The sequence below is a fragment of the Balaenoptera musculus genome, chromosome 11, assembly GCF_009873245.2.
Source record: "Balaenoptera musculus isolate JJ_BM4_2016_0621 chromosome 11, mBalMus1.pri.v3, whole genome shotgun sequence".
Taxonomy (NCBI): Eukaryota; Metazoa; Chordata; class Mammalia; order Artiodactyla; family Balaenopteridae; genus Balaenoptera; species Balaenoptera musculus.
Window position 1 is genome coordinate 35,181,582 of NC_045795.1, and position 27,180 is coordinate 35,208,761.

General features: G+C 38.1%; 1 protein-coding gene across 1 annotated transcript in view; it reads left to right on the top strand.

Annotated features, from left to right (window-relative positions):
- The window catches only part of KIF6 (kinesin family member 6), a 390,258-nt gene that overhangs the window by 95,282 nt on the left and 267,796 nt on the right, over positions 1–27,180 (top strand). The window contains exon 6 of the mRNA XM_036869162.1: positions 20,572–20,701. Within this exon, the coding sequence (XP_036725057.1) occupies positions 20,572–20,701 (130 nt within the window). The remainder of the gene's footprint in view (positions 1–20,571; positions 20,702–27,180) is intronic.

Here is a 27,180-nt window from a genome sequence, read left to right on the forward strand (position 1 = left end):
GAACATTAAGATTGGAAAGATATGAAAGCAAGGATTTGGCAGACAAGATCTAGCCCTTGGAGATTTTTATTCCAGGGCACAGCATGACTGGAACTACCTTTCAGGAAGAAAAATCAGTCAGTAGTGTACAGGACAGGAATGAGATGGATGGAGGTCAGAGTGAGCCCAGAGCATTGTGGGAAGTTATTAGGACCATTCACGTGGCAGTGGGAGTAAGGAGGGGCAAAATTGGAAGATGTTATAATCCGGTGGCTCTAAATTTAACTACGTGTAAGAAGCACCTGGAATGACTGTTAAAAATGCAGATTCCTGGCCTCTACCTCCAGAAGGTTCAATTATGTTTGAATAAACATCCCAGGTGCTTATAATGCAGGTGGTCTGCCTTAATCCCGTCACTCATCCACCTGGGGAAAGTTTTTTTTTAGAGATACCAGGGAAAACCTCTCATTTAAGGAAGTGGGTATCATTGTTACAGAGTCTAAGCTCGTACTGCTCGCCAATAATTGCGAGACGAGTTATCGGGGCAAGGAATAATGACTTTATTCGGAAAGCTGGCAAACAGAGAAGATAGTGGACTCATGCCCCAAAGAACCATACTGTCTGAGTTAGAGTTCAGGCTCCTTTTATACTAAAAGGGGAGGGAGTAAAGTCTAACACTTCCTGGTTCCGATCAGCCTCCGGAGGAGATGTGTTAATTTCTTCCTCCCTGCAGTCATTCACAGGTGGGCCTGGTCAGGATGTTTTAGCATAATGCTCATTACCTGGGAAGCAGGGTTCCGGGAGATGGGCCATTATGTATACTTTAAGCTTATAGGCAACATCCCTTTAGTGATTAACTTGTAGTAGAATACAAAAGCTTCTTCTCTATTACTTCATAATCCATGTTTTATGGATGACTAAACTAAGGTTCACATAGATTGTGTGATATTTCCCCAAAATTCCGTGTCTGCCAAGAGATAGGATATCAACCTCGGTCAGTCAAACATTAGAGCTGGGGGTGATGGTGCTCTTGCCTGGAAGATCCATTTTTATCCTGGTTTTCCATCTGAGCTCTGAGCCAACTGTGGTTTCTGGGCTTCTTCAGGCCCTGGGAGCCTCTTGTGTGAGCCAAAGCTTTGAGTCCAGTGCAGCTCTGTCTGTTGTGTGTCAGACACTCTGCAAGGCCGAGAGTATCTGTTCCTGACATCAAAGGGCTCTCATCTAGTAGAACAGACTCATAAACTGATCATTTTCATCTTACATAGTAAGTGACAAGATGCCCTGGGTTCTCTGAGGACACTGATTTCAACCTGGGGTTCAGAGAAGACTAGAGGAAAACTCTGCCACATTACAGTCTCCAACCTCAGCTGTGCCCTCAGCCTGCTAAGCAATATCTTCATGTTCCCAGAACTTTTTCTCTCATGCCTCACAATAATTACGTCAAACGTTTGTCTCCGTAGTCGAGTACTAACCTGTTCCAGTTCTCTCCGATGCCAATTGTATCCTTACCTTAGAGAATATGGAAGTTGTCAGACATGAATTCCCTCAACTTCCTGCCTGCCTCCCTTTTTCCCTATCACCTATATTCCTCTCATCTCAGGAAACTCTGTCCTTTTGAAAGCCAGTCCTTCCACTTATGCTCTGGACACTCCTTGCATCAGTACCAAATATGTTTTGATTGGTCTACACATTTTATGTTTAAAATTTTTGAAGTTACTGCCTTTAGATGAAACATGCATCCTTCAATTCTTATACCTACCTACTGCATTACACTTTTCATTTGTGTCATTTTTCTGGCCCCAGTTAGCATTTGAGATTTCTGGGCCTGTAAGCATAGATCTCAAAGTTAAAACTAACTCCAGCCTTTTCTTCAACTGAGTCAATTACTGACACAGCTGGGAGGCAACCTCTCGAGAAGCTGGGGGTGCTATCCTGCAGGATTATCTGAACAAGTGACCAGTGACCAGTGATGGTCAGTTATACCCTGTGTGACGAATTGGCCAGGGACTATGTTCCTGGAAAAAATGGAACATTGCTAATGACCATGGTAGAGGAAAAGAGAACCTTTCCAGCCTGAAAGTGACTCACTTCTACCCAAAGCCTGTCCCACTAGAGTAATAACAAGGGGAAAGCTGTTTCCTCTACTCTGAATGGCCAATTGAAAAGAGATCATTCTCAATATCAGAAATGTCTTAGATAGAAGGTTGTCTTAGTCAGTGTGGCTACCATAACAAAATACCATAGCCTGGGTGGCTTAAACAGCTGATGCTTATTTACCACAGTTTTGGAGTCTGGGAAGCCCAAGATTAAGGTGCTGGCAGATTTGATTCCTGATGAAAACTTTCTTCCTAGCTTGCAGGATGGCTGCCTTCTCTCTGTGTTCTCTCATGGTAGAAAGAGAGAGAACCTTTGCTTCGCAAAGATTCATCTCTGAATACCATCACATTGGGGATTAGGCTTCGACATATGAATTTTCTGCGGGGCGGGTGGTGGTGTAGGGGGCACAAACATTCAGTTCATACAGAGGTGTTAGCTTTCACCATCCATTGCCTAATATGTGATGAGTAAAAGGATGGGAGAAACAGCTGCAGTATTTTCCTTCATATATCTGGAATGTAAAAATATATCTGTGATTTCAGGGGTTTTAGTCACATGAGATTAATTAATGACATGAAAAACATTGTCACCTCAGTCTATTCCATTTTCCTCGTGCTTTGTATATAAACAACTGCATACAATTTCTTTTCCTGAGATTAAGAGGCGAAATGCGCTTTTAAAATTATGTATTGATATGGATTTGGGGATTTTTTTAAACTTATTGTCCAGTCCTTGTAATTGCTGTATGAATTGTTTGATTTATGTTGATACTACACCATGTTTTCTTGAAATCTGTTCCGAATTTTGAGCATCTAAAGTAAAACCATAAGATTACCTAAAAGAGTTTTGCATAACTTAGGCTTGCCAGGTCACTTTATTCTGTCCTTTAGAAGAATACTCAGGGTTTGGAAACTCCTGTAACTCTTACAGCTCAAGCAATAAAGAAAAAAAGCATTACAACCTTATGAGAGTGTCAACATCATATGTATGAAGTATTCACTACGCTGCAAGAATTTCGGTGAGCTCTTTTGGGGCATTATAAAGAATTTAAACTGTATTCTTCATTTTACTAACCATTTAGTTGGAAAATGTAACATGCATGTGAAACACCTCAGGAGACTTCCATAAAACACAACTTCTAAAGAATCCAGCTAATAATGTCTGAAAATGCAAAAAAGTCAGGCAAATCATTTAGAGCTGCAGTAGTCTCATGAATGGAGCCCATATCAGCCAATAATTTTCTATCACAGCTCACTTCAGTCCCTTCACACCAGTGTCTTTGCTCCCATGACCCTCAGTGATTTCCTGATTTTACTGGCATATGCCAAGACCAGAGTTCTGACTGAGCCACAAGCTGGCAGTGCTGCCAAGGCAGGAGGAGTGCTGAGTCATGGTAGAGAGGGTGTATGTGAGGAAGAGCCTTGGGAATGAAATCTCAGTGAGTGAGGGGAAGAGGTTCCGTCAGGTGGCTAGAGTGATCATCTGGACCAGGTGATAAGGTTCACAGGTAGCATATTAATCTCCCTGCTCTGAAACTTCCATAGCAGTTAGCCCACGTATCCGTAGCAGTTTAGCCAATTACACTGGACCTTGTGTTTTCAGATTGAGTTCTAGGATAGTTGGAGACATTTTACAACATGAAAGCTAGTGATTATGAACCAGAGGTCAGACTGATGCCCTTCAGGCTGGCTGACCACCTATTATCTTCCAGTACATATCTAACTCAATTGAAGAAACAAGCCCTAGGAATAACCCAGGTGGAAGAAATAACGGCAAAATAGATCTCTTTTTTGATAGCGAAAAAAGGTGAAGTACTCAGGAAATGTTCAGAGACTTTGTGAAGACAATAGTACAGTTTGGGGTGACAAATAAAAGAAGGCTTGAAGGTAAATGGAGAGCTATTATGAATGAGAAATGTGAACACTTTAAAGAGGTCAGTTCTTCCCATATTGATGTAGAAGTTCAATGAAATTCCAAGCAAAACCTGAAAGACTTTAGAAAATAGATGGAATTCCAGAGTTTATCTGAGAGGATAAACAACCAAGAAGAGCAAAGAAGTGTTTGAAAAATAGAGAAATGAGGGAGTACTGGTGACACCATATACTGAAATTAGGTAAAACTCTAATAATGAAATCACGTTATACTGCTTCAAAATGAAACAGATGAAGAACAGATAAACCAGAATCAGATCCTATAAACATGTTATTATTTAATGTAGACAGAGGGAAGAGTTATTCAGTCAATGATACTGAACATTTTTGTTAGTGAATTAACTGCCAACTGCGGGTAACAGCAGTTCAGTTTACAGCGGCTTAACCAAATGGTCCGTTCCTTCCCCCCCAACCACCGGACATGGTAAGAATTCTGGAGATTGCAGCCAGGGCTGCTATGGTAGTTCCAGGAGGCCATGTGGACTTCCTTTTGTCATTCTACTGAGCCATTCTCAGCACGTGGCTTCAGTCCTCTGCAAAATGCCTGCATTATGTTCCACATCACATCCACATTCCTGGAAGGAAAAAGGCAAAAGTCATGTGCTGCCTGAGGCTGCCCCTTTAACAGTCTTCCCTGAAGCTCTACGCATTGATTTTCACTAATTTATGACTGATCAGAATTATGTCACATGGCCGCTGTAGTTGCAAGGGAGTCAGGGAAAGTCTAGTATTTTAAAATAACTCCCTGAACAAAATCAGAGCCTAATAGGGAGAAAGGGACATCAGATCCCATATAGGCAACCTGCACTGTGAGCCACAATTAGTTATTGGGGGGAAAAATCCATGTATATCCCCCATTTCCTTCCCTGCACCTGTATCCAAAAATAGTAAAAGGAAGATAGCATCATTAATATTAAAGGATATAATAACATGTATACATTTATAATTCTACCACAAATCTGCAAAATATACATAAGAAAATTAAGGAATTATATCATTATCATTGTCATTGTGATGGGACTCTGTTTTAAAAAACTTTTTTACTTTAAAAATTTTTGAACTTTGTCACAAGAACATGTATTACTTTTATACTTGGAAAAATAATAAAATTTATGTTAAAATGAAAATAAACCAAAGTAAATAAACTTGTAAAATGCAATAGTGGAAACTTAGAGGTGTATAAAGCTATTTACTTGGCAGAGGAAATGCTGTGTCTTTCCAAAATTACAAATCCATTGCCTCGAGATCTATTTATTCCTATAATTTCCCCAAATGTGGAAAACTTGAGCACATAATTTGTCATACTGAAACTACAAAGTCTGAACTAGAAAGCCAGTATTAGTGAAAATGGGAGGAAAATGATTTTCTTTGAAAAAAAAGTTGGTAGCACTGAAGAAGATAAATTTTAGTGTATGGGCTCTGTAATTCCGTATGAAATTAAGCCAAACAAGACATTTCATTAAACGATGCATTATTTGTGAGCCTGGAGCACCAAAAGGAATGTGAAGGCTGAAGCAAAGGGTATTAGTGTTAGAAGGAGGATAACAAGCATAGTTTTTTATGTTAAATGTTTACTTCTGGAAAAGCATGCTAATGGTGGTTGCCTGTAGGCAATAGATAAGTCTATGATAAGCCATGGTTACATACATTAGATTTGGAAGCCATTTGTCTGTTGGCCGTTGCAAAGTGATATTGTTTTGAGGTGGGAGAAGTTTGGTTAATTTAATATAATACAGAAAGATGATCCTATCAATTTATTAGCAAACTAAAATTCTATCATATGGAAATAATTTTGAGAAAAAAGAAGATATAAATGAAAGTATGTTTCATATAGATGCTAAATCTTAGTGAAATAATTAAATGACAATAACCAATAAATTAATAAATATAACCACCTGTGAGAAAAGTGTTGGTTCTCCTACACATTAATTGTGTCTAGTCTGGTTCTGTCTTTACCTGTCATGGATAATTCTCATTTTGGTTTTGCATTTCTGTAGCAGCTTCCAGTTCTCTTTCTTGAGTTCTTTTGATGATACCTGTTTTCATAGCATATGAAAGCCTAAGCACAGTAAGAAGCAGAAACTTCTTGAAAGTGTGAAGATGTTGCCACAGTGACATCGGGCATCCTTGAATCATGTAGGATACATTACATTAAATGACTCATTTCAGTTTTGCTCCTTATCAGACAGGCAATAAATCATATATAGGTTGCCAGCACCTCTGAAATGTCAGACTTGTGGTGGTAGAATTACCTTAGGGTGTTGATTAAGTTCTTTGGGAAATCAAAAGACCAGAGTTCAAGTCTAATAATATTATTATTAGAAATAATAATGGGGAGATTGGTTCAAGATGGTGGAGTAGAAGGACATGCTCTGACTCCCTCTTTCGAGAACACTGGAATCACAACTAACTGCTGAACAATCATCGACAGGAAGAAACTGGAACTCACCAAAAAAGATACCCCACATCCAAAGACAAAGGAGATGCCAAAATGAGACGGTAGGAGGGGCGCTATCACAATAAAATCAAATCCCATAACTGCTCGGTGGGTGACTCACAAACGGGAGAACACTTATACCACAGAAGTCCACCCACTGGAGTGAAGGTTCTGAGCCACACGTCAGTCTTCCCAACCTGGGGATCTGGCAACGGGAGGAGGAATTCCTAGAGAATCAGACTTTGAAGGCAAGTGGGATTTGATTGCAGGACTTTGACAGGACTGGGGGAAACAGAGACTCCACTCTTGAAGGGCACACACGAAGTAGTCTGCACATCGGGACCCAAGGGAAGGAGCAGTGACCCCATAGGAGACTGAACCAGACCTACCTGCTAATGTTGGAGGGTCTCCTGCAGAGGCGGGGGGCAGCTGTGGCTCACCAAGGGACAAGGACACTGGCAGCAGAAGTTATGGGAAGTACTCCTTTGCATGAGCCCTCCCAGAGTCCACCATTAGCCCCACCAAAGAGCCTGGGTAGGCTCCAATGTTGGGTTGCCTCAGGCCAAACAACCAACAGGGAGGGAACCCAGCCCCACCCATCAGCAGACAAGCAGATTAAAGTTTTACTGAGCTCTGCCCACCAGAGCAACAGCCAGCTCTACCCACCACCAGTCCCTGACATCAGGAAACTTGCACAAGCCTCTTAGATAGCCTCATCCACCAGGGGGCAAACAGCAGAAGTAAGAAGAACTACAATCCTGCAGCCTGTGGAACAAAAACCACATTCACAGAAAGATAGACAAGATGTAAAGCAGAGGGCTATGTACCAGATGAAGGAACAAGATAAAACCCCAGAAAAACAACTAAATGAAATGGAGATAGGCAATCTTCCAGAAAAACAATTCACAATAATGATAGTGAAGATGATCCAGGACCTCAGAAAAAGAATGGAGGCAAAGATCGAGAATATGCAAGAAATGTTTAACAAAGACCTAGGAGAATTAAAGAACAAACAAACAGGGATGAACAATACAATAACTGAAATGAAAAATACACTAGAAGGAATCATTAGCAGAATAACTGAGGCAGAAGAACGGATAAGTGACCTGGAAGACAGAATGGTGGAATTCACTGCTGTGGAACAGAATAAAGAAAAAAGAATGAAAAGAAATGAAGACAGCCTAAGAGACCTCTGGGACAACATTAAATGCAACAACATTCGCATTATAGGGGTCCCAGAAGGAGAAGAGAGAGAGAAAGGACCAGAGAAAATATTTGAAGCGATTATAGTCGAAAACTTCCCTAACATGGGAAAGGAAATATCCACCCAAGTCCAGGAAGTGCAGAAAGTCCCTTATAGGATAAACTCAAGGAGAAACACACCGAGACACATAGTAATCAAGTTGGCAAAAATTAAAGACAAAGAAAAATTATTGAAAGCAGCAAGGGAAAAATGACAAATAACATACAAGGGAACTCCCATAAGGTTAACAGCTGATTTCCCAGCAGAAACTCAACAAGCCAGAAGGGAGTGGCATGACATACTTAAAGTGATGAAAGGGAAGAACCTACAACCAAGATTACTCTACCCAGCAAGGATTTCATTCAGATTTGATGGAGAAGTTAAAACCTTTACAGACAAGCAAAAGCTAAGAGAATTCAGCACCACCAAACCAGCTCTACAACAAATGCTAAAGGAACTTCTCTAAGTGGGAAACACAAGAGAAGAAAAGGACCTACAAAAACAAACGCAAAACAATTAAGAAAATGGTAAGAGGAACATACATATCGATAATTACCTTAAACGTGAATGGATTAAATGCTCCAACCAAAAGACACAGGCTTGCTGAATGGATACAAAAACAAGACCCATATATATGCTGTCTACAAGAGACCCACTTCAGACCTAGGGACATATACAGGCTGAAAGTGAGGGGATGGAAAAAGATATTCCATGCCAATGGAAATCAAAAGAAAGCTGGAGTAGCAATACTCGTATCAGATAAAATAGACTTTAAAATAAAGAATGTTACAAGAAACAAAGAAGGACACTACATAATGGTCAAGGGATCAATCCAAGAAGAAGATATAACAATTATAAATATATATGCACCCAACATAGGAACACCTCAATACATAAGGCAACTGCTAACAGCTATAAAAGAGGAAATCGACAGTAACACAATAATAGTGGGGGACTGTAACACCTCACTTACACCAATGGACAGATCATCCAAACACAAACTTAACAAGGAAACACAAGCTTTAAATGACACAATAGACCAGCTAGATTTAATTGATATTTATAGGACATTCCAACCAGAAACAGCAGATTACACTTTCTTCTCAAGTGTGCACAGAACATTCTCCAGCATAGATCATATCTTGGGTCACAAATCAAGCCTCAGTAAGTTTAAGAAAATTGAAATCATATCAAGCATCTTTTCTGACCACAACGCTATGAGATTAGAAATCAATTACAGGGAAAAAAACGTAAAAAACACAAACACATGGAGGCTAAACAATACGTTACTAAATAACCAAGAGATCACTGAAGAAATCAGAGGAAATCAAAAAATACCTAGAGACAAATGACAATGATAACACGACGATCCAAAACCTATGGGATGCAGCAAAAGCAGTTCTAAGAGGGAAGTTTATAGCTATACAAGCCTACCTCAAGAAACAAGAAAAATCTCAAAGGAACAATCTAACCTTACACCTAAAGGAACTAGAGAAAGAAGAACAAACAAAACCCAAACTTAGCAGAAGGAAAGAAATCATAAAGATCAAAGCAGAAATAAATGAAATGGAAACAAAGAAAAGAACAACAAAGATCAATAAAACTAAAAGCTGGTTTCTTGAGAAGATAAACAAAATTGACAAACCATTAGCCAGACTCATCAAGAAAAAGAGGGAGAGGACTCAAATCAATAAAATTAGAAATGAAAAAGGAGAACTTACAACAGACATGGCAGAAATACAAAGCATCCTAAGAGACTACTACAAGCAACTCTATGCCTAATAAAATGGACAGCCTGGAAGAAATTGACAAATTCTTAGAGAAGTATAACCTTCCAAGACTGAACCAGGAAGAAATAGAAAATATGAACAGACCAATCACAAGCACTGAAATTGAAACTGTGATTAAAAATCCTCCAACAAACAAAAGTCCAGGACCAGATGGCTTCACAGGTGAATTCTATCAAACATTTAGAGAAGAGCTAACACCCATCCTTCTCAAACTCTTCCAAAAAATTGCAGAGGAAGGAACATTCCCAAACTCATTCTATGAGGCCACCATCACCCTGATACCAAAACCAGACAAAGATGCTACAAAAAAAGAAAATTACAGACCAATATCACTGATGAATATAGATGCAAAAATCCTCAACATAATACTAGCAAACAGAATCCAACAACACATTACAAGGATCATACACCATGATCAAGTGGGATTTATCCCAGAGATGCAAGGATTCTTCAATATAGGCAAATCAGTGTGATACACCATATTAACAAATTGAAGAATAAAAATCATATGATCATCTCAATAGATGCAGAAAAAGCTTTTGACAAAATTCAACACCCATTTATGATTAAAACTCTCCAGAAAGTGGGCATAGAGGGAACCTACTTCAACATAATAAAGGCCATATACGACAAACCCACAGCAAACATCATTCTCAATGGTGAAAAACTGAAAGCATATCCTCTAAGATCAGGTACAAGACAAGGATGTCCACTCTCACCACTATTATTCAACATAGTTTTGGAAGTCCTAGCCACGGCAATCAGAGAAGAAAAAGAAAGAAAAGGAATCCAAATTGTAAAAGAAGAAGTAAAACTGTCAGTGTATGCAGATGACATGATACTATACATAGAGAATCCTAAAGATGCCACCAGAAAACTACTAGAGCTAATCAATTAATTTGGTAAAGCTGGAGGATACAAAATTAATGCACAGGAATCTCTTGCATTCCTATACACTAATGATGAAAAATCTGAAAGAGAAATTAAAGAAACACTTCCATTTACCATTGCAACAAAAAGAATAAAATACCTAGGAATAAACCTACCTAAGGAGACAAAAGACCTGTATGCAGAATAGTATAAGACACTGATGAATGAAATTAAAGACGATACAAACAAATGGAGAGATATACCACGTTCCTGGATTGGAAGAATCAATATTGTGAAAAGGACTATACTACCCAAAGAAATCTACAGATTCAATGCAATCCCTATCAAACTACCAATGGCATTGTTTACAGAACTAGAACAAAAAATCTTAAAATTTGTATGGAGACACAGAAGACCCCGAATAGCCAAAGCAGTCTTGAGTGAAAAAAACAGAGCGGGAGGAATCAGACTCCCTCACTTCAGACTATACTACAAAGCTACAGTAATCAAGACAATATGGTACTGGCACAAAAACAGAAATATAGATCAATGGAACAGGATAGGAAGCCCAGAGATAAACCCATGCACCTATGGTCAACTAATCTATGACAAAGGAGTCAGGGGTATACAATGGAGAAAAGACAGTCTCTTCAATAAGTGGTGCTGGGAAAACTGGACAGCTACATGTAAAAGAATGAAATTAGAACACTTCCTAACACCATACACAAAAATCAACTCAAAATGGATTAGAGACCTAAATGTAAGACCGGACACTGTAAACCTCTTAGAGGAAAATGTAGGAAGAAAACTCTTTGACATAAATCACAGCAAGATATTTTTTGATCCACCTCCTAGAATAATGGAAATAAAAACAAAAATAAACAAATGGGACCTAATGAAACTTAAAAGCTCTGGCACAGCGAAGGAAACCATAAACAAGATGAAAAGAGAACCCTCAGAATGGGAGAAAATATTTGCAAATGAATCATCAGACAAAGCATTAGTCTTCAAAATATACAAGCAGCTCATGCAGCTCAATACCGAAAAAACAAACAACCCAATCCAAAAATGGGCAGAAGAGCTAAATAGACATTTCTCCAAAGAAGACATACAGATTGCCAACAAACACATGAAAGGATGCTCAACATCACTAATCATTACAGAAATGCAGATCAAAACTACAGTGAAGTATCACCTCACACCAGTCAGAATTGCCATCATCAGAAAATCTACAAACAATAAATGCTGGAGAAGGTGTGGAGAAAGGGGAACCCTCTTGCACTGTTGGTGGGAATGTAAATTGATACAGCCACTATGGAGAACAGTATGGAGGTTCCTTAAAAAACTAAAAATAGAATTACCATATGACCCAGCAATCCCACTACTGGGCATATACCCAGAGAAAACCATAATTCAAAAAGACACATGCACCCCAATGTTCATTGCAGCACTATTTACAATAGCCAGGTCATGGAAGCAACCTAAATTCCCATCGACAGATGGATAAAGAAGAGGTGGTACATATATACAATGGAATATTACTCAGCCATAAAAAGGAACGAACTTGGGTCATTTGTAGAGACGTGGATGCATCTAGAGACTGTCATACAGAGTGAAGTAAGTCAGAAAGAGAAAAAGAAATATCGTATATTAACGTGTATATGTAGATCCTAGAAAATGGTACAGGTGAACCAGTTTGCACAGCAGAGATTGAGACACAGATGTAGAGAACAAACGTGTGCACACCAAGGGGGGAAAGCGGCGGGAAGTGGGGGTTGTGGTGTGATGAATTGGGAGACTGGGATTGACATGTATACACTGATGTGTATAAAATTGATGACTAATAAGAAGAAAAAAATTAAAAACATAAAAAAAAGAAATTATAATGGTAATATTTAGTAGAGGATATTTACCAATTGAAAAGAAAGAAGTTAATGTGGAAAAGAAGACAAGAATTCATCACAACAAGCACTCAGAATATTTTGCACCTTTGAGGATTAAGAGGTACAAACTACTACATACAAAATAAATAAGGTACAAGGATATATTGTACAGCACGGGGAATATAGCCAATATTTTATAATAACTTTAAATGGAGTATAACTATAAAGATAATGAATCACTATCTTGTACACCTGAAACTATATACTCTTGTAAATCAACTATACTTCAATTTAAAAAAAAGAATATTTTACAGCTTTCAGTTTGGACCTGTTTTTTTTTTTTTTTTTCATGATGAAGTATTTAGTTTTAGGTTCACAACAAAATTGAGAGGAAGGTACAGAGATTTCCCATATTCTCCCTACCCCCACACGTGCATAACCTTTCCCATTATCAACATCACTCACCAAAATGACACGTTTGTTACGAAGAATGAACGTACATTGACACCTCAAAATCACCCAAAGTCCATAGTTTACCATAGGTTTCACTCTTTGTGTTGTACATTCCATAGCTTTGGACAAATGTATAATGACTTATATTCATCGTGATAGTATACAGAGTATTTTCACTGACTTAAAAATCCTCTGTATTCTGCCTAGTCATCACTACCCCTACCTCCACCCCTGGTGACCACTGATCTTTTTATTATCTCCATAGTTTTGCCTTTTCCAGAATGTCATATAGTTGGAATCATACATTATGTAGCTCTTTCCGACTGGCTTCTTTCACTTAGTAATACGCATTTAAGCCTCCTTCATGTTTTTTCATGGCTTGATAGTTTATTTCTTTTTAACACTGAATAATATTCCACTGTCTGTATGTACCAAAGTTTATCTATCCATTCACGTACTGAAGGGCATCTTGGTTGCTTCCAAGTTTTTGGCAGTTATGAATAAAGCCTCTCTAAATATCTGTGTGTAGGTTTTTGTGTGAACATAAGTTTTCAGCCTCTTTGGGTAAATACCAAGGACCATGAATGCTAGATGATATGGGAGGAATATATATAGTTTTGTGAGAAACTACCAAACTGTAGTGACTGTACCATTTTTGCATTCCCACCAGCAATGAATGAGAGTTCTTGTTGCTCCACATCCCAGCATTTGATGTTGTCAATGTTCCAAATTTTGGCCATTCTAATAAGTGTGTAGGGGTATCTCATTATTGTTTTAATTTCCATTTTCCTGATGACATATGACATGGATCATCTTTTCGTATGCTTATTTACCATCTGTATATCTTCTCTGAGATCCTGTTAAGGTTTTTGGCCCAGTTTTTAATTGGGTTGTTTGTTTTCTTATTGTTGAGCTTTAAGAGTTCTTTGTATATTTTGGATAACAGTCCTTTACCAGATGTGTCTTTTGCAAATGTTTTCTCCCAGTCTGTGGCTTATCTTCTAATTCTTTAGACATTGTCTATTAATTTTAATGAAGTCCAGCTTATCAATTATTTCCTTCATGGATCATGTCTTTGATGTCATATCCAAAAAAGCATCACCACACCCAGGGCCATCTAGGTTTTCTCCTATGTTATATTCTAAGAGTTTTATAGTTTTGCATTTTACATTTAGGTCTGTGATCCATTTTGAGTTAATTTTTATGAGTGGTGCAAAGTCTGTGTCTAGATTCTTTTTTTTTTTTTGCATGTGGATGTCCAGTTGTTCTAGAACCATTTGTTGAAGAGACTGTCTTTGCTCCATTGTATTGCTTCGGTTTCTTTGTGAAAGATCAGATGACTATAGTTATGTGAGTCTGTTTCTGGACTCTGTGTTCCATTCCACTGATCAATTTATCTATGCTTTCATCAATACCACACTGTCTTGATTGCTGTGGGTTTATAGTAAGTCTTGAAGTTGGGTAGTGTTGGTCCTCCTGCTTTGTTCTTTTCCTTCAATTTTGTTTTTGCTCTTCTGGGTCTTTTGCCTCTCCATATAAACATTAGAATCATTTTGTCAATATCCACAAAATAATGTGCTGGGATTTTGATTGGGATTGCGTTGTATTTATAGATCAAGTTGGGAAGAACTGACATCTGGACAATATTGAGTCTCCCTCTCCACGAACATGGAATATCTCACCATTTATTTAGTTCTTTGATTTCTTTCATCAAAGTTTTGTAGTTTCTCATATAGATATTGTGCATATTTTGTTAGACATATCTAAATATTTCATTTTTAGGTGCTAAGGTAAATGGTTTTGTGTTTTTAATTTCAAATTCCACTTGTTCATTGCTAGTATACAAAAAAGCAGTTGACTTCTGTATATTAACTTTGTATCCTGCAGTGTTACTCTAATCACCTATTAGTTCCAGGAGTTTTTTGTCAGTTCTTTCAGGTTTTCTGCATAGATCGTCATGTCAGCTGTGGACAAAGACATCTTTATGTCTTTTTTCCCAATCTGTATACCTTTTATTTCTTTTCTTGCATTACTGCATTAACAAGGACTTCCAGTATAATGTTGAAAAGGAGCGGTGAGACGGGATATCCTTACCTTGTATCTGATCTTACTAAGAAAGCTTTGAGTTTCTCACCATTAGCTATCATGTTAGCTGTAGGGTTTTTGTAGATAGTCTTTATCAAGTTGAGAAAGATCCCCTGTATTCCTAGTTTACTGAGAGTTTTTATCATGAATTGGTATTGGTTTTTGTCAAATGCATGTTCAGCATCTATTAATATGATCATGTGATTTTTCTTTTACAGTCTGTTGATGTGATGGATTATATTTACTGATGTTTGAATGTTGAACCAGCCTTGTATACCTGAGATAATCCCACTTGGTCATGGTATATAATTCTTTTTCTACATTGTTGGATTTGATCTGCTAATACTTTACTGAGGATTTTTGCATCTATGTTCATGAGAGATATAGTCTAGAGTTTTTTTTTCTCGTTATGTCTTTGGTTTTGGTATAAGGGTAATGCTGACCTCACAGAATGAGTTAGGAAGTATTTCCTCTGCTTCTCTCTCCTGAATGAGATTGTAGATAAGTGGTATAATCTCTTCTTTAAGTATTTAGTAGAGAACCTGGTGTTTTTAGTAGGTTAAATGAAATAACTCAATCTAAAGTGTCATGTGATTGGCTATATTTTTCATTATCAGTAAGAAGATATAATATTAGATAAAACAAGAAAGAAAAGATATCTTTTTCAAGTTACTAGAAAGAGTTTTCAAAATATCTCAGTAGTGATCTTGAGAAAAAGTATCCATTACTTTTAGCCCATTCTGTCTAGGTTAAGACCAACACAAAAATTTATTGCAGGTTCATAAAACTTTCTTAAGTGATATGTTTTAACTGTTTATATTTTATAACAGAAGAAATCTTTTAGATTTTTAATCAATCTAAAGAAGGAGGGGGGCTTCCCTGGTGGCGCAGTGGTTGAGGGTCTGCCTGCTAGTGCAGGGGACACGGGTTCGAGCCCTGGTCTGGGAAGATCCCACATGCTGCGGAGCAACTAGGCCCGTGAGCCACAATTACTGAGCCTGCGCGTCTGGAGCCTGTGCTCTGCAGCAAGAGAGGCCACGATAGTGAGAGGCCCGCGCACCGCGATGAAGAGTGGCCCCCACTTGCCGCAACTACAGAAAGCCCTCGCACAGAAACGAAGACCCAACACAGCCATAAATAAATAAATAAATAAATAAATAAACCCAAAGTTTAAAAAAAAAAAAAGGATATCTAAGGAAAGCACCCATATAGCCATTAAAAAAAAAAAAAAGAGGGCTCCCCTTACATACTTCTAAAAATTTACATCTTCCCCCGAATCTTCCCCGTAGAGAGTTTCTGAAAATGTGTTGGGAAAAAAGGAAGTTGGAAAAGGATGAACTAGGTAATATTCTCTTTATTGAAATGAATGGTGCAGCTGTGTTCACAATATGTGAGATTATTCAGTTATTTAGAAGAGCCTGATGGACACCCTCCCATTTTCGTGAGGGCTGCCTACTACTGATATTGTTCTAAGTCAAGGTAACTAGACTGAGCTACCTCTCATCTGTATGGTACCTTCATGTGATTATTAAAAGGCAACCCTGCCACCTGTTGAAAAATTGTTGTAATATGCTGGTTTTGTTGGAAGACACTTTACTGGCCCCTGACAGACATAAGTCATAATAAATCTACAGACTCATGTGAATTGCACCATCTTGTACATGGTGCCGTTGTTCAGTGCCTGGCCTGCACCATCACATGGGGCACTTGCAAGTAGAAGAAGATAATAGAAATCACCATAGCAATATTTGTCTATAACATGAAAATGAGAAACCAGACTCACTGTAGTAACTCCTGCAAAGTCCCTGTTCAGCAAGTTGATGGTATTGGAATGTTGTGGAGATGGGATGTAGGGTGGGGAGGGTTCTTTCATTGATGGCTTCCATTATTGGGAACAAGAGCTTGGCCATTGCTCTTTATATGTCTTCCAGGCAATTAGAAAGCCTAAAAATTCCAACTACTTAGCCAAATGGAAAAGAGTCTCTGTTTACAGAGAAAACACAAAGCTTGCTTCTTCTCCATCATTGAGCAGGCTGAGTATACTTAGCAGAACTTTTCCACTTAGGGGTCCAAGTTAAGGCTATCAGTGGCTTTTTGCTTGAAATCTAAACATTTTAGAAACATTTTGTAGAGAAAACTATTCACAGGCCCTTTCAAAAAGGAATCAAATAAATAGTTTGGGGGATTTCCATCTTGGAATTAAGATGTTTATTTAAGAAACTCCAATAAAGCCCTCTTTCAAGCTATGAAAATTTTAGTCAGAATCGAGTGGTGGACTGAGGATTCAGGAAATAGCTATTGATTTGTTAGAGAGCTGAGGGCGTGGGGAGTGGCGGGGGGAGGGGAAGGGCCAGGAAAGGAAGCAACTCGAAGAGAAACTTTTGCTGATGATTCTTATTTCCTCCAACTTTGAAAAGCTTTCCACCAACAGCAGAGTTTAAAGCATTCTCACTCCCAGATTAGTCGACCTAGTCAAGAGGTAGTACCCAGCTCAGGCTGTACTTCTCTGAGCAAAGGCATGAGAGTGGGTGGGAGTGACAAATTGGTTGGGAGGCTTAAGTGCAAAAGGGATTTTCAATGAGGGCAGGCAGGGCAATAAGGGAAGGTCCAAAGCCTCATGCCCAAGGGATTGGGCAGAAACCAGGAAAGAATCTGAGGAGAAGAACTGGCAAGAGAGACCCTGATTGGAGAAAGTTGCACTGACGAAGATTCCAGAAAGATGCCAGAGGTGGAGTCTTTTTATTAAAGCGTGCCCAACAGATGAGCCCAAAGCAGGGAGAGAACCGTGAAAGAAGTCAAACTAAACTGGACACCAACCTGTCTTTTTATTTACTTTTCAAAACCTCCACGGGCAAGAAATCAGAAAGTAGTGAGGAAAACAGTATCAGAAAAGTGCCAGAGAAATGCCTGGTGATGAGTTACAGGGTTACAAAAGACGGCTGAGAGTTCTATACAGAAAAACTGGAAGCATGTGCAAATTGCATTATGATCAAAGTGACAAAGCTGGACGAGCACCTGGAAGTAAATATAGAAGTGTAATAGTTCTGAGGTAGGTTCATTGCAGATCAAAGGCTCTGAATGATTTACAAGGAAAAAAGTAGCTTAGCCAAATGCTGCTGATGACATTTCACGCTTTCTACCTTATGCTTCTAACTATTCTTTGTAAATATAATCCTAAATCAGTGACCCATTTAGGTTGTCTAATAAATGAACACTTTTAGAGTTCCATACTTGCTTGTTTTCTGCATTCGTTTCAGTGAAGTAATGGTGAGGAGATTATGTCATTTAGATTTTAGATTTGATCTAAACTATCATTTAGATTTTGTTTTGATTTAGCAATGATATAAACCCTATGGATGTTTAGGAATATCCATAATCCCCAGTTGAGCTTTAGTTATTGTTGTGGTTAATGGGTGGCTTAGTTTACCCATCAGCTGCATGGTCAGGGAAGTAGAAAAGAAACTTCCCATGGAAGGACAAGCTTTTTAAAATTCACAGGGACCTTGCCTATTAGTAGATATGACCCAAAGTGACTTCAGCTCCAACCAGTAAAATGAGTAACTCTCCCCTTTGGGCTTGGGGTGGAGCTGGGTGGAGAGTAAAGATAAAGAAACCAGAAACCTCCTCCCTCTATGTCCACCTTGTGTGGTCGTTAAAGATGAAGTCAATGGCTCTCAACCTTGGCTGCACACTAGAATCACCTGGAACCTTTACAGATCCTGATACCCAGTCCACGCCCCAGAACAGTGAAATCCAAACCGCTTAGGAGGACACCTGGCACCAGTGTGTTGTTTTAAGTTCTGCAGGCTATTCCTGTGTGCCGCCAGGATTACAACTGGATTACAGAAGACAGTGCAGGTCCCTGGCATACTTTTGGTGCCCAGTGAGTGTGAACATCCTTGTCTTTGAATTGTTTCCTGCTCCCCCACCTCTCCCTTTTCTGAACTTGCACAGGTTGATTTTGTAGCAGACTTGGTCTTACAACATGTACCACAGGTGACTTTGCCTCAGAGTTGGAGAATTTGTTTTCTTCCTCCTGTTGAAAAAGACAGAACTCTCTTCTTTTCTCACTTCTAATATACTGTCTCATCACTTATTTCATGCTTTCATCTTCCTTCCAATATTACTTAACTTCTTTTTACCTCTAAGGCCTAGAATCTGTGGATTTAGGAAGAATTCTAACTTCTGTGTCCCTAGGGATTGAATTTAGGCAAACCTTCTCGAGCATATCAGAAGGATCAGGGTGGAAGTAAAGCTTAAGGAATAAAGGGGGTTCCTAAAAATAGAGCACAATTCATCTATTTCAGTTAACAATGCCTTCATGTTTTCTAAGCATTTTTTAACTCAAGCATTTTTAATAAGCTCACTTATGAGTCTTGTTGAAAAATAAATAAAATATACTTGTTTTCATTAAGGGAAGAGATCTTTTGCCATCTTAGGTGGTATTGTTGAAGGAGACAAAAGGAGTCCAAAACTTGGCAACAGGCTAGATTATTAGTGACATAATGGTCACAGAGGTGCTGGTAGAGCTACATTTTCTTCCTGCAATTAGTATTTTAAGTGCCCACAAATTACATATGAAAGTCCAGATAACCTCCTTACAAAAGGGAAGACTGAAAAATTATGGTCTTTGCAATATCTTCATTTTTAAGGATTTATAAATGTGTTTTTGTCAATAGGCAAGTGACACGTCCACTTGCTAGTTGTACTTTGAAGGGAGAAATAGTGCTAAACGATGCCAACCTTTATCTATTATGATCAGTTCCAAATGCTGTAAGCAAGTGCAGATATCTGGAGATACACTTGCAACACTTGTGAATTACAGATTTCCTTTCTTCAACAATTTTTAAGAAAATCAAGAAGGCAAAACTCAAGAGGCAGAAGGGAACTCTCTTTAGTAACTTTATTGTTTGAATCTGTAGGCATTTGAAGCAAGACTGTGAGGAGTTTAGCCAAATTGTGTTCATTTGCAGAAAGTCCTATGAGGACTCTAAGGAGAGTACTCACAAGCCAACTCTCGAAATAGGGTTAGAATTCACCTGGGAGGAAGTGGTGTTGGCACCAGGATGCCCACTGAGGCAGTTGTAATAGGTGAATGTAATTCCAGACCTAAAGCTCTTACTGTAAGGATTCAGTGGAAGGAAAAGTGATGTTGTAAAAGAAAAAAAGTCAAGAAACACATCTGATGGACATAAAAATAATAATCACAAACTAAAATTTTATTACAAGACTTCTTGAGAATTTTTAACTCACCTTGATAAGAAAACTAGACAAGGGAACATCTCCTAGAGGGATAACAGATGCCTCAATTTTCATCATGTTTAAATTGATGAGCTAACCAGTTTGAAATGTCATGTAAATTGAAAATGATATGAAATTGAACAAAAGGGAAAAATTAGAAGGAGAAAAATTTGTGCATTACCTATGTAAGAAACTGAATTATGACATAGAAAAATACTATATAGGCAAGTTTCCTGATATAGGTAGAAGGTTAACTATTTGCATTTTTAATTCAATAAGAATATATATTTTAAGATGCTTTGGGGTTCTGATGATTACCAAGACAGATGGCTTTAAATCAGAGCTTGTAATATACTTTTCAGCCCCAAAGCTATTTGGTAGTACTGTCAAGGGAATGTCAGTGTTTGATGCTAATCCAATACTGTCTGGTGTCTTGTGTACTATTGGATATTATAAATTCAAGACATCGTACATACAGCTTTTAAAAAAGAAACCTGTAAGAAAGACTTGAAGTTCTTTTCATTCTCAAAGTGCCTTGTGTTGTTGCTTCCCATTTCCCTAGGAAAGTGACAGTATTGGAGGACCCTGATCAGAATATCCACCTGAAGAACTTGTCTCTTCATCAGGCAACCACAGAGGAAGAAGCTCTGAATCTGCTTTTCTTAGGAGACACCAACAGAATGATTGCAGAGGTAATAAGCATTTCTCTGCAAGCTGTTTTTTGCACATTATAAGATATAATAGAATTTTAGGGGCAGCAATGACTTTAAAAATAGTCTCATCCCAATTTCATGTTAGGAGAAGGAAACCTAGATCCAGAGAATTGAGGAGATTTTCCCAAGGTCTTCCAGCTAGTTAATGAGCAGGGACAAAAATCTAGTCTTTTTTAGTTTTATATTTTTAAATTTTCTACAAATTGATTTGTAGCTAGTCAGTGACAGCTCATCAAAAGTCTTAATTATAGGAATTTTTGCATAATTTTTGAAACTTAAAATACATAGTTCATTCTTCCTAACCTCCAGTCATCCATGTATTGGCATATGTTTACCTATCCATGTATTTTCATGTATTTAGTGAATTAATATTTGTAAAGAATTTAGAATAATGCATGGAACATAGAAAGTGCTCTATGCATTTGCAGCTATTGTTGGCAGATCCAGGAACACTGCCATGGTATGTAGTATAAGTATGTCTCAGCACGTTATTGGGGATATACTTATACTAAAAACTATTTGTTGTTAATCTGACATTCAAACCTAACTGAGCACCTATATTTTACCTGGGAACCATAGTCTGGAGCCAGGATTGACCCAACTCAGTCTTGGGCCCTAACCTCAACCAGTTACTGATTGGAGATGGAGGTTCACAAAGGTCTCATCCAAGCAACACTGCAGTGAAAGGAATTAAGTGGTCACGGTAGTGGTGGTGGTGATGTGGGAACAGTTCCCCAAGTGAACAGCTTACTGTGATCACGGGCACTTTCCTTTTTAAATCACACTCCCCGCGTTCTGTGTTCTACCTTGTCCCTGATGACAAACAATAGGTGAGGACAGTAAGCTGGGAGGAGAAGTAGTCTGAGAAAGTCTCCCTCGAGTGACTTCTTTTCTGCCTCATTTTCACCCTCTGGAATGCACCACCTTAAATACAAGATAGATAAATGGAAAGAAAAGTCAGGTAGTGAAAGCATGGTGTTGACATCTGTTATTGTGTTGGGACCTTAGTTTTGTTGTTGTTGTTTTACTAGTTCTGCATCAGTACTTTTCAATAGACTAACTTAAATAAGTTGAGCTTAGGTGCCACATATAATATGGATTTAAGGACCCTTAAATTATTATTTTTATTTAAAGAGAGTGGTACATAGTTTTTAATTCAGAATATCTTCTTTTGTTTACAATGTTTTGCATTTGTGTATTGCTTCAACATTTTTACCCATGCGATCATCCGTGATGCTCTTCTCACAATAATTGAAGAGAAAGGAATAAAGGCAGATTAAGAATTAGGGAGTGTAATAATGAAAGATTTAACATGCCCCACTAAAAAATCCTCCTCCTCCATACACAGTTCAATAAACAGCAAATGGAGCAGTACAGACTAGAGATGGGTCCTGCCCACCAATCGAATATGAAAAAGGAAAAAGGTAGATCCATAAATGCTGTTGGAAAACACGGGGAAACTTGTCCCTGCCTCACTGCTAACCTTCTTCCTGAGGTGACGCATCCCTAGAGGACTCCAGGCCTCATCCTCACAATTACGTCACCTCATCTTTAATGGGTCAGGGAGGGCTCCTGGCCCTGGTTCACTATGACCTCTATTAGCTAAAAACCTTGGCCATTTGCTATTTTAAAGTTATGCCTTAACTTTAGCCAACTGCATCTTTTCAGACTATTGTAAAGTCTTGAGGACCTTAAGCTTCCTTTGTACAAGCTTATCTGTCATGTCCTATCACCTTACAAAGTTCCAAAAGTCTTTTCCTATTATTTACTGTTGAGTGTTTAACAATAGTATAAATAGCTGAAACATGAAGAAGTCCAATTCTAACAATGTTGGTTATGCATTACTTTAAAAACTTATTCACTTTTTTCCTGTGTGAAGCCTGATTTCTTTTAAACCAAATCTAATAGGTTTTGGATGTTTCTGTGCTTGGCTTTTATTTTTTTCTTTGGTAATAGCTGCCATGTTATATCAAGAACCTGCTCAATAGACTTGGCTTTGTTGTAGATGCTTTATATATGTATATATTATTTCTGATTCTTATTTTATAGATGGAAACTAAGGCTCAAAGAGTTAGACTACTTGCCCAAGGTCACACAACTAGTAGGTGGCAGAGCCAGGGTTCAGCTCCAAGTCCGACCGTTTCAGAAGCTTATGTTCTTTCCTTACACCACAGTTCACAAATTCAATAATCAAATTGACATATGTCAGATTTTTCAAGTGAGGATACATTTCTGAATTATTTAAAAAATATAGCAAGTATGTAGCACTTCAGTTTATCTCTTGAATTCATTGAAAGCAAATACATAAAAATATAAATGAAGAGTAACTGTCAATCCCTGGAAATACTTTATTATTCAGTCTCCAGAGAGGCATGTTTTAGATTACAACCGAGCTGTCAGAATGTAATTTGTCAGCACAGAACGAGCTTACCAGGATAAAAAGAACACACTAATCATTTTTTTTAAAAGGCGAGGTTCCCAATTTCCCATTTACATAGAGAAATCCAGAAGTTGCCATGGTAACCAGAAAACATTTGCAAAACAAAGTCTAAATATGGGGACCCAAAGTGGAGAGCTCTTCCCTTTTAAGTTCTCTACTTCTAGCCAGCATTTTAAGGAAAAGTTATTAAAAGTAGCTTTATCCTCTTCTTATTTTTAGAACTCACTCTTAAATAATTTCTGTAATCCTACCAATGTTTTGAATAAAACCTGATTATGTCCTTAGGGTAAATTTTTTCAAAAGTTGATTTGCTGTACCAAAGAGAATAAATATTGTGAAAGCTGAACTGTGGGTGACCCAGTGTCAAAGCCCACCAGTAGCAAGTATAACTTGGTACCTTTTTGTCTTACCATTGAAATGTTGCTCTCAATTAGTCACATCTAATTGAACAAGACATTCTGCATTTGATTGTTAGGCCCTGCACAGTCCCATTGCTGGAACTGTTTGTTCAGCCCTGCCCACGGTCTAGAGCACTCTGTCCCCAAGTATGGCCCAAGGATAACTTGTATTAGGATACTCCATGGTAGTCAAAAGACACAGTTTCCTGGATCCCATATCTGATGGATAGATTCAGAATCTCTGCAGTGGAGCCCAGGAATATGCATTTTAGCATTTTAAATGTGCTCAGTCTAAATTTGGGGGCAGTTTGGGTTTTACCATTAAGAAGCTGGTTGAAACCCACTCCCAGAGAAGTATGTGATCAGGTCCATATTCTGTACCCTCACCAACATCACAGGATTTGAAAGTTCTGCCAATTTGGTAGGCAAAAAAAATTTGTTTTAACTTGCATTTTTGATTACCAAATTATTTTATATCTTTATTTGCCATTTGCATTTCTGTTTTTGTTTATGTGCTCTACTTGTTCTTCTCTTGGAGTGTCAGGGTAGGTCTGGTTGATTTGTTGACTCCATGAGGGCTGGCACTTGGTCTTGTTCACATCTGCCGCACCTAGAAACAAAGCCTGATATATAGTAGGAGCTCAGTAAATAATTGTTGAGTGAATGAACATTAAAGATAACTTTTGCCTTTGTCATATATTTAGCAAACATTTTCCACCATTTTATGAATTTTCTTTTAGTTTTCATTTCTTTTTTTTTAACATAGTCAATCTTTTTATTTTATGGTTTCTCCTTTGGATGCCATGCTTAGAAATACAATAGCTCACCGATGAGTAATTCTACTTATTAGAAAGTGTTTTGTTTTGAATTGAAATCTGATGCCCCGTTGCATCTACCCCGTTGTTCCCATTTTGGCCTGGGACATGGAAGGGGATGGTCATCATCAGGTTGGAGTGGATTTTATCGGAGGTTTCTGGAGCATGGGGATTTCACCTGGATCTTGACAGAAGCTGTACTGAATTAACAAAATCAGATGATCCCTCTAGGAGCAATCTCCACTGATAAAAGTGCCATTTAACTATTCATTTTAGGGAGTCATAATGTTACTCAAAGTGAATAATTAGACTAATATGGCCTTCTTTTACAAGCCAATTTGGAGAAGAGAATAATGTTCAGGGTCCTTTCTACCAAAACTTCACAGTAGTGTCTGTTGTAGGTTAAATTGTCTCACTGTGTCAAATTCCTGTGTTGAAGCCCTAACCTCTAGTACCTCAGAGTGATCTTATTGAGAGATGGGGTCTTTACAGAGGTGATCAAGTTAAAATGTGGTCATTAGGTTGGGCCCTAATCCAATATGACTGGTAACCTTATAAAATGGGGAAATTTGGAGACAGACTCATATAGAGAGAGTGGGCCATGTGAACATGAAAACAGTCATCTACAAGCCAAGGAGAGAGGCCTGGAACAGATCCTTCCCTTATAACCCTCAGAAGGAATAACCAACCCTGCCAACACCTCCATGTGAGACTTCTAGCCTTCAGAACTGTAAGATAATAAATTTCTATTGTTTAAGCCACCTAGTTTGTTGTACTAGAAAACTAATACGGTGTCCAAATAACCTTGGATGTAATTTCTTATATGATTGGTATCTGGTGTTGCTCTTGACCTTGATGAATTCAGGAGCGATAATATGCTATATATAGTATAACATCTGGAAAGACCCTACAATTCTCAGCTAGCAGCTATTGAAAGACAAGACTGTAGTCCTGTTCAACTCTATTCTCTCAGCATCTGGCAACTACATAGTTGGTCAGTCATTAATTAAAAAAAAATTTTTGTCGAATTAATGTGGAGCAGAAGACCTGGTGATTTCAGGAGAAAAGACCTGCAATCTCAAGCCCAGAATCGGGGGTGATTTTATGGTACACTGTGCCACTTGGGGAGTACAGAGTACATCACAGATGACTTTGACATTTTAAAATTTAATTTGTGGTGCTTCAGACCTTTTGGAAGACATTACTTTCTAAATAACCAGCCTCCCAACAACATTTACAGGATTTGTAAATTATTTTCCCAGGAGCTATTAGAGGTCTTTCTGCCTAATTCTTTGCTTGAAATAAAAAACATACTAAATGTATCTGAGTTGTGCTGATGCGTTTTGTAAGCTCTCAGACTTTGCACTCTGTCAAACTTTTGGAGTTAGTTGTGTGACCTTGTAGAAGTGCAAAGACAATTGGGAGACAGGCTGTGAGTGGAGTGAGTAGGTTTGTACAGTTACTGAAACAGCTGTCGCTGGACACGTTGTCTAATAACACGAGGACAGCACAGGAAGGAAAGAGCAGCTTTACTGTGTGATTGTGTTTGTTAACAGCTCTCTAAGCCTCGATCTCCTTGTGTAGTGTGTGTGGGAAACAAGAGGATTGGGGTTGCAATTAGTGTTCCAGAATCATATTCCAGCAGACCATTAGAGAGACACTAAATAACACATCCTCACAGATTTTCGTTGGAAAGATATATTAGTTGTATATAATTAGCAAGTATACACCAAGATTTGTGAGCCTGAGAAGAGCAAAATATTTAACAGGGAAAATCCATTTCACACTGCTCTTATTATAATGAGAATAGCATCTTTTATCATTAGGTCCCAATAGGCAGCTAGAAGCCTTAGCAAAAGATGTGTTGACAATTCTAACTTCTCTTATCTACTGTATATATGTTAGTAGGTATAGAAAGAAGGGAACTTAAATTTTGAGCACTTAATATATCCCAAGCATTTTTCTCCCTCTTTTTTATATTTTATATATGAGAAATACACAGTCTTTCTTAACTAGTGATTCTGTCTTATAACATAGTTTGCATTCTGCTCTCATCTAACCTGATTAGTGGCATTGCATGAACCATAAGTTTCAAGTCTAAAACGTTTATTAAAATAAATGAAGTGGTACGGTGCAGCCATTAATAGAATATTAAAATGTACTCACTCCATATACATAATTAGAGAAACACAGTCTTCTTGGCTGTAAAAATTTAGCTCCTGAGTTTCTTCTGATCTTTAAAATTCTGATTTCTGATTAAATAGCAGAAGAAAGTAATTTTTACTCTACTCCCTGCTACTGAAATTCACCAACAACAGCAACAAAAAATGAAAAATAGAAGAGGAAAAGCCATCTTCAGTGAAATAAGGAAATAGCCATAACCTCAAACCTTGAGGAAATCTGCCAAATACTATGAAATTTGAATTACAGTGAGGGAGGTTGCTGAGAGCCAACACATATATCCTCCAACCTCAGGCAGGATATGGTTTCTCCTTAAAGAAAGCGTCACAATTCTTAAATGCAAATCCAATGATCTTCTGGTTAGGGTGGTGAGATCTAAGAACATAGACAAGTATGATAGGGCAATATTATTTAGATACTCATTCTACACTATAGAAGGTAAGTCCAAAGAAGAAACCTTAAAGACAGGCCATTTTTATGGTCAGTGGTCTAGGCTTATGGCCAAGAAAGATGACCTTTGGTGAGTGGGATTCAGGGAGTTTGTGACTTAAGGGGTTTTCTTAAGGCTAAGAATGAAATATGTGCAGAGTAGAGGTACTCAGGACACAAACTGAATTTGAATAT